Source organism: Carettochelys insculpta, chromosome 18 (genome assembly GCF_033958435.1).
Source record: "Carettochelys insculpta isolate YL-2023 chromosome 18, ASM3395843v1, whole genome shotgun sequence".
NCBI classification, from domain to species: Eukaryota; Metazoa; Chordata; order Testudines; family Carettochelyidae; genus Carettochelys; species Carettochelys insculpta.
This window is the reverse complement of record NC_134154.1, coordinates 1,552,621-1,568,397: the sequence shown is the minus strand read 5'-3', so window position 1 is coordinate 1,568,397 and position 15,777 is coordinate 1,552,621. Positions and strand designations below refer to the sequence as shown.

The window sequence follows — 15,777 nt, the reverse complement described above, 5'->3', positions numbered from 1 at the left end:
CACGCAAGGCGGCTACCACCACCGCAGGCTGCCTGGAAGCCGTAGCTCTTTATCAAATGCTCAGAGGGCAAGACGTTCGAGCACCACCACCGAGAAAGCCTCAAGACATATGCACCTCCAAGACTATCACAGCCTCACGCCATTTCTTACCACCACCACCAACCAGGGCTGCAGGGGAAGGCAGCAAGGGATGGGAAGGAGGAGCTCAGAACCACATGGAGCAGAACCTGACCTGGATTTATGAGCTCCTCAGCTCCCCGGAAATGGGCACTATCAATCCTTGTCAACAGCACCTCTCAGGAAATCCACAGCATCTAAGTACCAACCCCCTGCCCCGCCCCAGAGCTGAATCACACCAATGATTAAACAGCCAGGAGACAGAGCCACTGCTGTTTGCACGGTCCTGCAGCCCACAGGGTGACCCCAAAATAGTCAGTGCGCTGAAGTGAAGCTGGGCTCAGACCAGGCCCTTCACTATGGGATTCTCCACTACACAGACCCACCACTGCCACAAGCTGCTGCACACGACTGCAGATGCTGCCCTGGGAGGCTGGTGAGCATGAACAGGCACTGGAGGGAGGAGCGCGTGAGACACAACGGACAGCGGGGTTTGAAACACTCTCCTGCCCTGACGCTGGAGCTCTCTTCTCAGGGAGAAGGAAGAAAAGGGGCTGGGACAAGTGCACAGATTACCAGGGATGTGACGAGTCTCCCCTGAAGCTGTAACACAGCGAGAGGCGTTTACAGACCTACCAGCGACACAGGGTCACTCACGCACTCGAGTCCCCAGCTGCTGGCTGACAAGAGTGCGGGATTTTGGCCTCGGTGCTGGTGGCTAGTGACTGCCCTAGGAACTGGAAATGTTCCCCAGGGCTGACCGAGAGGAGTGCAGCAACGGGGAGCTCCGGCACGATGCCGCAGGCCTGACGGCTGTGACGTCCCTCCCCCAGAGGGAGTTCCCTGCTGTTACATGGGAACAGTGCCTCTGCCTACCTTTCATCTCAGCTGGGTCCCAGCCTGCTCACCCCCCCAGATGCAGGCAGCCAGCTCCGGACTAGACAGCATCAGCCTCATACTACGAAGCAGAGCGGAGGCTTGGCCAGTTGCCACACGGATGTGCAACGGCTGCCCAAACCGAGCAGACAGCCCCTTGAATTCAAAAGTCTTATTTGAGACAACATCATGTCTGCTTCCAAAGGGCGAGGGGATAGAGAGACACGGACGGGAGTCCAGACTGTGGCTCCAGATGCCTGGGTTGTTCAAGACAAATCTCAGACCACTAAGCCACCCTGACAGGTATCCAGAACCCAGAGCACTTCCTGAAGGATGAGCCAACGAGCTTCCACAGGAACGGGTGAAGGGCAGCCACCGATTTATGCCAGAGCCATCACACTAGAGCCTCCATTCCCCAAGATCCTAACTTCTTGGAGGGCAGCTCAATGGTAACCGAATGCTTGCAAAAAAATAGAGGCAAGAGGCACCAGCTCACACATAAGCACACCCCGGCCCCCGCTTTCTAGCCAGGCTAGTCGCAGAACGACAGTCTCTGGAGGGGACTGAAGGCAAGGCAACAAGCACAGCCCTTTCACAAGCCAGGTGGAGCCCAGCTGGCAGAGCAGGAGAGGAGACTGACTTGTGAGATGCCCATAGCTTTTTCAAGGATGCTCCTAAGACTACCCGTATCTCATGGCTGCTCCATGCAGTGGCTCTGACAGACCGGAAAGGCAACAGACACAGGCAGGATTTGTTCCAACACTGCTCCCCTAGTCAGGCACCACAGCTCTTCATGGCCGGCCAGCCAGCCACCTGTTGGGTTTTGCCAAGGCAGTGGTGCTGGTGGCAATGACAAGACAGAGCAGACAGGCATCAGAACCATTTCTGCACCATCAGCAGAGTTCTGAGATACCAACCTTCACCCCCAGCCCTCAAAACAGCTGTCCTGAGTCACCAAGCCCCAGCTCCTAACACCTTCCTGGTTTTGCAGGGCCAGGAGTGACCGACCTCCGCACAGAACACCCTGTAATGGAGAAGAGTCTGTCTCATCTTCTCCATTTCTCTGTCAGGGCAGCAGCTAACTACACAGAAGTCACTGGCTGTTACAGTACCCATCTCCTTGCCGATCACATCCAACTAGCAAGCAGGGCCTCCTCACCAGGGACGCACCCTGAAGGGTTACCTGCTAGCAAACAGCCCACTGTAGAGAGAGCAAAGGCAAGGCGGGGCAGGGCGAGCTTACAAGGTAAGCAGCGAGATGTGCACAGCTCTCAGGAGAGGCTGTCAATTTTCTAGTCTGGCACAAGCGAGGACAGAGGTGGAAGGGAAGAGAGTCCACAGAGTCTGAGGCTGAAGAAGCCTCCAGACTCACATTCTGGAGGCTTCCCAAGTGCCCCGGCTGACACACCAAATGCCGAGAGCCATGCATAGGGCTATGCTTGGATTAGTGAGAGAGGACAAGTGACTGGGAAAAGCAGCTGAGCCAGTCTGTGGCACATGGGAGGAGAAAAGAGGAAGGGGCTGCAGGCAGCACAGTGCGGTAAGCGACAGCTGAAGAGAACAATCACCATAGGGTTGGAATCTGAGATTAGGTCCTTCAAGGTGTCCAAGAACCCTTGGTCCTCCACAAGCTGGGCATTGATGTCATGAAGCTTTGCCACGCAGACTGCTGCTGTCTTGCGCACGTAGGGGTCCTCGTCCTTCAGACACTTCCTTAGGGGCTCACAGAGATACTCCGTTATTTTATCCACCCGTATGCAGCCCATTGTCCGCACAGCAAGCGCCCGGATCAGAGGATTGGGGTCCTCACAGTCCTGCAGGGGTTAGAAAGGAACGTTACATTGCAGCCAATTCTCTGGGCCACAGGAAGGAGGACACACGATGCTCCTCGTCCATATTCAGGAGCCAAAATGAAAGAGGTCTGAATTCCAGTGCACTGACTAAGATCAGCCCCTGGCTCATGTGCCTCAGGATGGGTTTAGGACACCGTGAATGAGAGTGAGCCACAGAGTGGCTCTCAGTCTCGTAATGCAAGCGGGCTTGATTTGGACCGCCGTTTCTCATTTAGATACCGGCGTGGTGTCCCCCAAACACCTACTCTGCTACACGCTTAAAGCCTTCCACAAAAGCCATCAAATACGTCCCCTTTCTTCGCCTACAGATCACGCCCCCCCCGCCCCCCAAGAGTGTTTGGCTTCCAAAAGCAACCGGAACTAGTAAGCCAGAAGCCAGTTAAAACTGTGCTTCGGTAGCACCTCTGCTCCCAACACATTCTGCAGCCTCAGACTCCTAGAGCAAGTACATGAGACTCTCTCAGCTGCAGTCATCCTCACTGCTGAACTCTGCTGATGGCCCAGGACAAGAACTAGCCACAGGAGGCTCATCGATGGGACAGAACTTAATCCTCTGAGGGGATAACAGAAGCACAACTGCCCTGGGAGTATTTCTCCTGAGCTACAATAAAGGTCATGTTTAGCTTCTTCATGCAGTGCTCAAGCTCCAGGGGATCAGAGCTGACTTACCAGAGAGCCGAGGCGTAGGCTGAGGAAACTGACCTCCAGACACTTCTATGGAGATGGTTGAGGGCCATTCAGCCTGTAGGCTTCCCAGGAGCCATACTGGTTCCCCACCAAAGGCCATGGGTAGGGACACTCAGCAAACAGGGAGACTGATTTCCTACTCACAGCAAGATCCTGCCAGGTCAGGATTAAGTTCTCAGGGGAAAAGGAAGCCCAGGAATGAAGGAATACCATGCATGCGTAAGGGTGGAGAGGGGATGGGGGCCCTGTCCCCATCTCCCTTAAGCTCTTTGAAAAGACCGTAGTGGAAATGCAGACAGGGTTTTTGCTGAATGACTTTGGTTGTGGCTACACATGGCCTGGGCTGCACATGACCACAATAAGCAGCACTCCCATCTCACCTTTACGAAGGTGTTGACAGCCATAATGGCCATGTCTGGCTGGCTCTTGGCATAGTTCATTAGATACAGGTAGACCAGCTTCTTCAGCTCCAGGTTATCGGTCTGCATACAGTTCACCACATCTGGGAAGAGTGCACTGAAACACAAAGTGCAGCATAAACCACCCCAGTGCTAGACATTAGCTGGGACACGGTCGGCTTGCACCTCTGCAATTAAAGGCATGCCCATGCCCAGCCACGCACCTCCTCCACGGCCCTATATTTCCTAACCCTCATGCACCTCCGTGTGAGGCTCCATAGATCTCTCTGAAGGAGTCATTCCAACATTTGGATTGCTTTGTGAATCGCCACTAAGCTTGCGGTCATCCTTCCCACCTCGAGAGGCGCTGCCTTTGAATTCTGGTTGCAAAGCTGGTTCTCCTATTCTTTGGAAACTGATGCAGTCTTAACAGACTGTCACCCACTGAAAACAGCCTACACCAGTTTTATGTGAGTGTGCCAGAGAAACCAGGAACTCTGTTAGTGGCTTTTACCCTCTCCCTCAGGCTCTCTTCAGAGCGCTGGACAGCTCTGTAGTGCGTACAGAGGAGAGTGGACATCACATATATGCTTTGTCCTCTAAGGCCACACTCCTCCTTCGACCTCTGTGCTTTCCGTATTGTAATGTAGGCCAAGTGCTTAGCAGACATTCCCTTAGAGGTTTGTTCACAGGCAGTCTTCCTTTTCAAAGCATTTTTGTTGCATTCGGAGACTTAGACCCCACTTTTATATTCATTGGCCATTTTGGCTTTACCTTCCTTCCCCTGAAAAAACACAATGGCGACCTACCTTTCGTAAGAGCTCTTCTTAGAGCCAAGTAACAGAGTAGCCCTGTTCATCTACCTTCAAACACAAGAAGTCCTAGGGCACCTTCTAGGCCAACAGACATTCTGGAGCATAAGCTTTCGTGGGCAAAGACCCGCTTCATCAGACATGCAAGTGGGCACTCATGCATCTGACAAAGTGGGTGTTTGCCCACAAAAGCTTATGCTCCAAAATGTCTCTTAGCCTATAAGGTGCCACAGGACTTCTTGTTCTCCTCAGAGACAAATTGCTCATGAGCATTCCAAATTGGTGGGTGTGCACAATCATCAGAAGGCTCTTCCCTCTAGAGGTAATCAGGTGGGCTGCGGAACACCCTGGAGTGGCTCCTTCATGACAGTATATATAGGTCCCTGCTCAGTTTCTTCTGGGTGGGGAACTCCAGAGGAGACGGGAGAGATTTGGAATGGACCTGAGCAACACATCTCGAAGAACAGCTACAAAAGTAACTGGTTTTTCTTCTTTGAATGCTTACTCATGTCCCTTTTAATTAGATGACTCAAGCAATGCCCTTGGAGGAGTGGTTGGAGCTCACCGGATTGCAAACTGCAGCACTGCTTTGCCTGTGTCATTTCTAGCCTGTTGGGTAATGCCAGCTGAAGGCATGGAGGGATGACTACGTTGCTGCCCTGAAACATGTCGGCTACACCTACACTAGCCCAAATCTTCCAAATGGCCATTTTGAAGATTAGTAATGAGGCACTGAAATGCATATTCAGCGCCTCATTAGCAGGCTGCAGCTCCTCAAAATTGCTGCTTTTCACTGCCATGTGGCTCGTCCAGGTGGGGGTCCTTTTCAAAAGGACCCCTCCAACTTCAAAATCCCCTTGTTCCTATCTGCTCATAGGAATAAGGGGATTTCAAAGTTCCCGGGGTCCTTTTGAAAAGGACCCCCATCAGGACGAGTGGCGCAGCAGCGAACAGCAGCAATTTCGAAGAGCCACAGCCGGCAGCCTGCTAATGAGGCACTGAATATGCATTTCAGCACCTCATTACTAATCTTTGAAATGGCCATTTGCATGGCCATTTGGAAGTTTGGGGCTAGTGTAGACATAGCTGTCCAGAGTGGAGACCTGCTCTAGAAATGCAGTGGATGATGCCTGAACTCTTCGGGAATTCCTTGTCAATGCTGGGGCCAGAGTCCTGGCCAGTTTTGATACACAACGTGATCCAGGATGAGATGTACTGGGAAGAGATCAGAAGCCCCTTCATTCTATCAGCAACAACAACAAGCTGCAGAGACTTAAAATGCTTTTGTCTAATTGATGTAGAAGGCCAGCGAACGTGTAAAGTCCCGGGAATGGAGCATGTGGTCTCAGTTACTGGCAAGGGGCTGAGGAAAATGTCCTGATCTACAAAAACTAGGGGATTACCTTGGGGGGGTGGGGGGGAACACCACAGGATGCAGGCCTATCTGCACTTTGTCTTTATGGAGGGTTGTGTAAAGGGGCTCAAGTGTTATTGCCTTGAGTTCAGAGACCCTTCTGGCAGAATGTATGGCCATTAAGAAAGCTACCTTCCAGGACAGGTAGAGCAGGGAGCAGATCACCAGAGGCTCAAAGCGGAGGGAGGAGACCTATAAGCCTGGAGAGAACCAAACTGAGGTCACCATGAGGAAGGGGCTGTCTCACCTGAGGACACAGTCAATCCAATCTCTTGAAGAAGTGACCTACCACTGAATTCCCAAAGACTGATCTACATTCCGCCCTGACTGAAAGGTGGAGATGACCACCAGGTGTACCTTGATAGAGGTCACCAAACCCTGCCGTAGTCTAGAACAATCAGAACCAAAGCTTGTAGTGGAGGAATTCCCTTCTGTGGAGATCAGACAGGCAGGAAGCCCTCCACTGGAGCCACCCGCTCACTATGCGCCTCACGTCACACACAGATCCTTCACCCGCTGTCTGTTTGGTAACATCAACCTGTGTGCTGCCACACCAGCAACCCTCCAACCAATCCCGATATCCTGCTGCTTCTAATCCACCCTCTCAGACTGCCCCCCCGGGCCTCGTACTGGCCTATTTTGCTTTACTTTGTGAGCTCTCAATGGCACAGAACAGGTTTATGGGAGGTGCCATGTAAAACAACGGCGCTGGGAGTCCTGGCAGGTGTCCTGACCCAGGGTTCTTGTCCCAGATCTGCTACAGACTCAGTGGGAAAGACCGTACAAATCACTTAAGCATTCCATGCCCGTTTCCCAAACCTGTAAAATGGGAACTGAGCTTTAGCTGCCTTTGTAAAGCATATTTAACGATGGAGGATGCTAGGTGGCTGAGCACAGGTAAGAGTGCAAGAGACCCTGGTCACCACTCCTAATCCCAGAAGGAGCAGAAGCACCACTTACATGGACAACCTGCATAGAGAGGGAGGGAGGTGGTCCTTCTTTAATAAGGCTACCCAATGGAGTGAAAGGGAGAAGAAAATGAAAGAGCTCAGCTTGATTTTTTTTTTGTTCTGGGCTCATCATAACACAATCATCTACATCCGTTCTCCACCAAAAGGGGTTGTTTGCTTTTTATTTTATTTTTTGAAATAAAAAGAAGAATTTAAAAATACAGCAAGAATGCCAACAAGCTAATTTAGAACCCAGCCCAATCCCCCTTTAACTAGCTTACTACAGGTCGAACCTCTAGTCCAGCACCCTCGGGCCCTGACCAATGCAAAATGAGAGAATTTGCTGGACTACGGGAGGTCAATATTGTCTAGCATATATTACGAACACTTCCACTGCTTCCTGGACTCAGACATTTAGGGGTAAATTACAGTTCAACAGTACAGAACATGGAGAGCCAGGACTGTTGGCTGAAAAGAAACTTTAAGGGACCATGCAAACGTTGGCCACACCCATAGGTGGTCATCCAGCTAACTAAAATCATGCCGGATTACAGAAGCGTACCGGGTTAGAGAGGTGCAACCCGTACTGAAAACAAGTTCACCAATTTACAGATTACACGTGTCCTTCAGTGCACAGAAAAGATCTCACCCAGCTCACGCCACACAAATCGGGTAGCTGTCAAGCTGAGCCAAAAAGAACCTTCTGTCATGAAAACTGAGGCAGACCTCAAGCAGTCACAGGCCCTGTTAGGAAACAGTCTCAATCCAAGGAGCTCTGTTCTTGGGACCTGCAGTTTCTATGGACTGCTGTAATTCTCTCATTTAACACACGTTAGGTGTGGCTCTGGAGTTATGGGCAAGCTACCAGTGCACCCCTACAGAGCTTGGGCTCTTCCAACCCTACAGCAATAGGTTGCTCCCCAAAAGCACCTCCACGCTGTGCATGGCAGCGCACCTGACATCTTTGCCGACGGTCATGGATGCAATCACCTTCTTCACCGCCTCTTTCTTCTTCTCCTTCTTGTCGCTGTTCAACTCTGCCTTCAACTCAAAGATCTCCCCTGGAGAAGAGGGCCAAAGGAATTCAGGAGTTAACATTCCCTGCCCTGGACTGATGGGCAAGCAGCAAGTTTTGGTAGAAAGGAAGAGTCAGCTACTCAAATGAATCCCCCACTTTGCCTACCCACAGGCCAAATGTTTGCCTATTTCTAATAAGTGGAGGTACAGTGCTCTCTAGAACCCAGGCAGGCAAGGGAGCCCAGCCAGCAGTCATAAGATGCCACAGTCAGTAATGGTCTTAGGACAGGAACTCAACCATAACCAAGCTAGTCTCCCGCTTCAGATACCCTACACCTCGAGGGCCAAGAGAAGTTCAGTGACTTGGCAGAAAGCAGCTGGGCTCATTGGAGTGGGAACACCATGTACTAATGGGTTCAGGGGACAAGAATTTGGGCATGACAGCTTCGCTAGGCTGGGGCTCAGAAAGCTTGTGATCGAGAAAGCAGCAGGTGTGTTTGCCAATTCCCTAACGGCTAGCTCAGAACCGGTGCCGGGGGGGTCCAGAAGGAGAGGCACGTAGCTGGAAGCAGAACTGACCCAATGGAGGAAGGCAGAGACGGGGAAACAACAGGATCCAGCTACATTTGAAGCTAGACAAATTCAGACTGGAAACAAGGCACAAACTTTTAACAGTGACAGTAATGAAGCCTTGGAACAACTTAAAGGCTGCAGGAAAGTCTCCACCCCTAGTAATTTTAAAGTTAAGATGAGATTTTTAATACATGCTTAATCAGGAATTATTGTGGGCTGTTGTCTGGTCAGTGTTAGCCAGGAGGTGAGACTAGATCACAAGGATTCTTCCTGGCTGCCAGTCGATGAATCAGGCCTGGGGCTTCCTCTACACAGAAGATCTGCAAGGGTGAACTTGACAATAGCCAATAGGCGGCTCTGCACCGATGTGCCCCTTCAGCTCAGTGAAATGCCCAGCACTCACTAGCTCTTGGTCAGCACTGCTGTGCATATGCAGAAATGGGAACAGCCAACGCCCTCATAAGGGAACTGAAAGGGTATTGACATGCCACTGTGGCTTCTAAGAATCTGTTTCTCTATAGCAACAGCTATCTGGGGACATCAAAGTACACTGGAAAATTAAATGTTAACACCTCTGTGCAAAGCAAAAAAGCAGTCCAGTAGCACTCTAAAGACTAGAAAATAATTTGTCAGGTGATGAGCGTTCGTGGGACAGACCCACTGCTTCAGATCTGAAGAAGTGGGTCTGTCCCACGAAAGCTCGTCACCTACTAAGTTATTTTGCTAGTCTTTAAAGTGCTACTGGACTGCTTTTCCGTTTTGACAGAACACAGACCAACACTGCTACCTCTCTGGTACTATCTTTGTGCAAGAGAGATTATCCCCATTATTCAGCTGAGGAAACAAGGGAGCAGACAGCAAATTGAACTGCTTGGGGCAAGGCACGTTCACCAGTGGGATCACCAGTTCGTGCAGAATTCAGGTTCTCACTATAAAGAAGGCACATGCTGTTCACACCTGCTGAACCTGACCTCACAGGCTGCCCGAGCCTGTCTGATAGGCATAGCACTGTGGTGGGTATCCCAGAATCTCTTGCACCCCAGCGGCTCTGGGAGGCCGGACTTTCTCCCATGGTGTTATCCCTGAAGTTTGACGCCCACCCAAGCCTTCCTCTGCTGCATTGCTACTTTCCGTTAAGTTCTGCAGAAGCCCTTTCTGAGTCAGCCCTGTGCTTCAGCCTCAGTGACGGCTCCTCTCAAGGGGAAGAGTCGCACTCCCTCCCCAGCTCCCGTGAGCAGAGTGGGCCCATTCTACACCGGGAGCAAGCGCATTCTCAAGCCTCCCCAGGGCTGCCAACGCTTTGGTGGGTGCCAGTTCACTCTCCTCCGGTTTTGAAGGAGGAGTTTCCATGGCAATGTGCTCAGCTCTCACATGGACAACTGCAGGAGTCCGGCTGAGCGCTAAACCATTCACTTCTGATGAGCTGTCCATCTCTCAGAGCCACCCACTGATGCTCTGGAACGGCTCTGTACGAAGCCAGCCACTAACCTCATCTCCAGACCCACTGCTGGAGGGGGAGGAGGGAAGGCACCTGCCCCAGAACCTGGCAGTTCAAAACGACCTGGGGCTCTCGCAGCTGCTGCCATTTAAATTTCCACTGGAGCCGCACAGAGCAAAGCTGCCAGGGGCAGCTAGCCCCAGCCTGCCCCTTCCATCAGGGGAAGGAAGGGGGGACTTGGAGCCACCAGGGGCCAGGAGAGGCTGTTGGCCATACTGCCCTGCTCTGAGTGCACTGTAGTAAGAAAAAGCAGCTTACATGGCTCTGACCTTCCTGGTCGGACCTCAGAGCACTCAGCATCCATTTCTGTACCACGCGAGTCTACCAAAGACGGTCTCCTAGAGGAGCCGGGGGCCCTGACTGGCAGCCAGCGCTGTAGAGCGGAAGGGTTTCCTGGACTACAGGAACAGTGCAGACCAGAGCTCGTCAGCAAAGAAATCAGTGACTCTCCTGCAGTCATCCTTCAGCAGAGACAAATGTGCTCTGCCAAACTCCACAGGATGAGAAGGGGGGCCAGGCACTGGATTAGGCATGTGGATGAGGGCACCGGGGGGTAGGGGAGAGGTGATCTAGAAAATTCTCTGTGGCCCAGAGTACATGGACTCAATTCAGAATCAGAAGAAACCGACGTGCTCATGTCCCACCCCCGCATCACCAAATCCGAAGCAAGTGGTGCAGTCACATGCCCTAGATTGGAAGGTTACGTGCAACTAAGACACAGCAAGATAGAAATGCTTTTGTCACAGCAACACATGACAAGGTAGAGGGCCAGGTTGCTGCTATCCATGTTTTGCTGGAATTTCAGCTAACCGCCTAAGCCTGTGTCTTAACGTAACCTTCCCGCCGTGCATAAATACAGCCTGTGGGGGAGGGGGATGAACCCCAAGACACCACTCCCCTCACTTACATGATGATTTGGTTTGGTGGATACTGAAATTTAGCAACCCAAGAGTCACCTCCATTGCTGCTTCAGTGATTAGTGAAGGTTCCAGGCCTACGAGGCTTTTTCCACCAAACCCTTTTAACAAGTGCAATACAAAAAGACGGCCACCTGCAGGGCCTCATCTGACAGCTGCATTGATGGGTGTTACTAAGCTGCCAAACCCGATGATAAACCCTTAAAAGGGTTGCCTCAGTTCACTGCTAGGCCACAGAAACTGGGTGGAGCTAGACTATCAGTTTTGGAGCTAGACTGCCAGTAATCCATCAGGGGCTCAGAGTCCTGAATGATGAGTAGTTTTATCTGCAGCTAAGGAGCAAGCTACCAAAATGGCCATCCCATAGCTCCTGCTTGCACACGGGAATTGAGTTATGAGAAACCTTTAACCAGTTTCTTCCCCTGCTCTTCCGACTACAGAGCTCTGTCACTAAAAATTCCTTCTGGGCCAGAACCTTCCACTGCCTTGCGGAAGGCAAAGAACGCTACAGTCGGGTGGAGCCCACCATTAACTACCCAGAGTTTTTGGTCTTCCCAATGTGGGAACGGTCAGACCCCACCCCACTCTGGGGAAGTGACTGGAACTTACATTACCAATCCCATGTGGTGGCAGCACCCTTGGGAACAGCTGAGAGGGCAAGCGGAGAACGAAAAGCGCGAGGAAAGCAAGCCAGGCCAGCACCGTTACCTTTCTTTGTGGTGGTGAAGTACTTGGAGTCTGTCATTTTGGTCTCTGGTTTGCAGCGTGTCTGAGGAGAGAGTGAGAAAAAGCGCTGACACTTGGAAAACCCCCTCGCTCTGCTGCTGAAGCAGGAACAGCAGAGGAAGCACTGGGAGGGGGAATACAAGGAAGTGGCAGAAGAAACTCTGCCCTCCCTCAGGAAAATCACCAAGAAGGTTCACATGCCCAGAGCAGGGCTCGTCCCCACCAGAAGGGACAAGGGGAGACATGCACACGAGCCTTGGAGGAGGGTCAGTGAGGCAGGTTGCAGCGTATTTCCTTCCCCTACCTAGCCCACCCAGAGGGCAGGGGAAGAAAGCTAACACGTCATTGTCCCAGCTGGCCCCTTTTGGCGGCTCTACTGCTGGACCAAATGCTAACGGTACTCTCCTGTGCTACACCCGTCTGAACCCAAGGTACCGCAAGAGTACGCAAGCATCAATACCAGCCTGCTGCACGGGGCAGAGGTGCTGGGGAACATCCACCGCACAGCCCTGGCCAACTGGTGTTAATTGGCCCGCAGCCAAAAAGCCTCAGCAGGGGCTGAAGTCCCATGTTCACCTCCAGCATTATGATCCCTCCCCTCCACTCCGCTCAAGGGACTGCGCACAGAGCGCTGCTGGAGGGAAGTTTGCACGGACTGGGCTGTGCTTAGCCCGTAGACGAACAAACATTTCTGCATCCAGTCGCACCAAGTTAGCACCTGCATGAGCAAAACACTAGGGAGGACTCAGACAAACGGCTGCAATGTTAGGGGAGCATTAGCCAAAGCAGCCTGGCACTAGCAAGCGAAGGGGAAAGCAGCAGTTCTGCTTGGGGCTAACCAAGAATTGCCTGACTGGGGCAATAACCCTCTCTTCTGCCTGCAACCAAGTGCAAGTTTTAGTCCAGTGAAGACACACCAAGCTCTTCCCCCACCCCACACAGGAAGTGGTCTAAAAATGAGGAACAAGCAACGCAGATGAAGTTGGTCCCAGGGACATCTCCCTCTTTGGTAAATGTCAAAGAATTATCACAGCTCAGAACACAGTGCAAAGCTTCACCTCTACTCAACCAAGTCACAAGACACGGCCCTTTCCAGTCACCAGCACTAGGCACCAATTCTCAAGCACTGTTCCTTTAAACTCAAAAATGTAACACTCCAGCGAGAGCTTCAGGCCACCTTACGTAATCCCAATCAGCTGAGGTCAGCTTTACAGTCTGGCTTGAGCAGGAGGCTGTGCAGTTTGTGTCCCTTCTAGAAGGTTGATTGGGAAGTTCCAGGTTTCTTTTTCCGTGATATTTCACTAACTCTTCCTTCAACTGCTAGTGACCCATGTTAGCACATGGCTATTCAGGAGGCCCTTGAGACACCAGAGGAGCAGAACTTAAGGCACTGTCCAATTAGGTTGTTTCCACCAAAAAAAGAGTTTAACACAGTTTCCTCCCCAACGTAACGTGACTTAAATGTAACTTCTGCTCTGGAGGAATTCAGAGCTCAACAACTGCAGCAAAGCTTTAGGGGGCCATTAGCAAAATCAGCCTTGGAACAGAACCTAGAAGTCTTGACAAAGCAGTTCTGTAATTCAGCTGCAAAACCACAGTTTTTATTATTAACCGTTATGGCTTTTAACACAAAGGGCAAAGCTGCTACAAAGCCCATCCAGAGAAGAACGCCACCATGTAATCTTAACTCACCTGCCTGCACAGGGAAGCTCACAGTGTTGGCTCCTCAGTTCCTCAGAGATGCCTACACTGCAAACACCCACTGCTGGCCAGTACCAGCACCAGCGCCAGCTGACTCATGCTGAAGGGGCTCAATAAAGGAGCTATTCAAGTGTCATGTAGATGTTCAGGCTCAAACTCTAGGACCTGCAAGGTGGGAGGGCCCCAGAGCTCCGGCTGCAGCCCAGCCCAAACCTCCATGCCACAGTTAACTCACCCCTTCTCCTAAGTCTGAGGAGCCTGAGTCAGGTGGCACAGGCCAACCATGTCTGCAGCACAGACACCCTCCGAGAGGCAGAGTAACAGCTGCGTGTGCTGTATCTTGAGCAGACGGGACACTTCTCTTTCTGGACAGCTGTGCTTTTCTGAGTTCAATGGAAGGCAGAGATTACTTGTGCTCTAACAGCTCCTGGAACAAACCAATGCCTTCTGCTGCACAATTACTGTGGAATGGATTACAGAATGTCAGCTTCAGGCATGAACTGCACTCAGCTTCTCGAGCGTGCTGCCGTAGCATTTTGCACATCACTGCAGATAACCTATTTCTTGCAGTATGACAATCCGGGCTTTGCGGCAAACCCTCCCCATCAGCACAGGACTAGGCTGCTCTCATCACACAATGGTTCTATAGCCTTACATTATCATCCTTGTTTCACAGTAGGCAGCAGAGCAACGTAACTGCCCCCTGAAGAATTTTTATACTGTCCTGTGCCGGAGACAGACGGAACACTGGTTTGTTCCTCTAAGAAACACGGGAATAGCCAGACTTTCCACTACAGAGCCAGAGGCACAGTGACCGTGCACAGGACAAGAGACTAGATACACAAGAGCAGGAGGGGTCCGGCCTTATGGCTAAGGGGTCCACATCAGAAGGCATCATGCAATAATACCCTGGACAGTGAAAGAGAAGTCATGAAAAATGAGCCCTAGCCTCTAGGGCAAGAGCTATTTGGCTAGCACGTGGCGCTATCGCCTTCCTGCTTCCTAGATATTTCAGTACATGCTTTCATATGCATGCCTTAATTTGACCTCAGAGGGACAGCATTTTAAGATCCACTGTAGCCTTAGGGACTCCTCGTCCTCCAATGAGCCAACACCAGGATTTTAAGAACAGTTTATGTTCAAGTGTACAGATGAGTTAGCTGGATGGGGTGGGTGAAATCTCACATCTTAACTCCCTCTCTAGCAATTTATTTTTTACACTTGAACTTGGCAGAGGCAGAGAAGGGCAGAGTACTGAAAGGGAAGGCAAGTGCAAGATCCTGAAAAGAGGCTGTTTTCAAAGCAAGTGTGAACAGATCAGGATCTGTTGCTGTGACCTTCCCAGCTCCAAGCCAGAGAACAGACTGCGCCATGGAACACCAGATCCCTCAGACCCATTCCAAACTCTTAAGTAACAGACAGAAGTTAAATAAACCATTAGCTCAGGATGCAGGTCCATACCAGAGGGTCCTGCGGCTGTAACTGCGGTCCTGCAAGCTCTCTCAGGGAAAGAGGAGCAACGCTGGTAAGAAGGTATTCCACAACAGCAGTCAGGAGAGACTGCCAAGAGACCACTACTAACGTTTACGAAACCCTAACAAAGGTAAAGTCCACAACTCTCAGTGGGCATGGTCTGGAGCTAGGAGCAGGTAATGCATGTTGGGGGATTTCTTACTGCAGAAGGCAACATGTAAGATGTGCTCCCCGTGGCAGTGGAGAAGATTCACTATGTTAATGGACTTTTTTCCTGAGTACTTAGGAGAAGGTTACTGGATACAAACTGGACAGACGGCGCGATGGAGGGAATGGAGTCTTGTGGGCTCATTCCACCCAACAGTAACGTTGCCCAAGGAAAGCAATCGGAAGGGTGGCGTGTCAGGATGCAGAGGAGCTACAAAGAGAACGTTAAAGATGGGGCTGAAAGACCTGACCACCACCTTGGCTAAAGGAAGCCAGCCATTCAGAGTGCTTGGCAAAAACCCGGCACTTACCAGTTCCTTTCACCCAAGGATCCCAATGAGATCTATGAACTTCAGATTAGAGAGAGACAGAGACAAGTGCAAAGTGTCATATCCAAGGCCACAGAATGACTCGTAACAGAGAGAACAGAACGCACATATTTGGACTGGCAGTACCACGACCTGCCCTCTGGAAGCAGACTACCTTTCAGGCAGGCACATCTGGCTAGTTAGCTTCAGACATCACCAGCGTGCCGTACAGCAGAGAGCCCTTTACAGA

At 51.3% G+C, this 15,777-nt stretch overlaps 1 protein-coding gene across 3 annotated transcripts in view; it reads right to left on the bottom strand.

Moving 5' to 3' along the window:
* The window catches only part of AP1B1 (adaptor related protein complex 1 subunit beta 1), a 47,253-nt gene that overhangs the window by 23,871 nt on the left and 7,605 nt on the right, over nt 1-15,777 (bottom strand). For all 3 annotated transcript variants that reach the window (XM_075013146.1, XM_075013147.1, XM_075013148.1), the window contains exons 2-5: nt 11,821-11,881; nt 8,063-8,168; nt 3,914-4,049; nt 2,562-2,807 (exon numbers count right to left, since the gene is read on the bottom strand). In XM_075013146.1, the coding sequence (XP_074869247.1) occupies nt 2,562-2,807; nt 3,914-4,049; nt 8,063-8,168; nt 11,821-11,857 (525 nt within the window). In that variant the 5' untranslated portion in view covers nt 11,858-11,881. The remainder of the gene's footprint in view (nt 1-2,561; nt 2,808-3,913; nt 4,050-8,062; nt 8,169-11,820; nt 11,882-15,777) is intronic.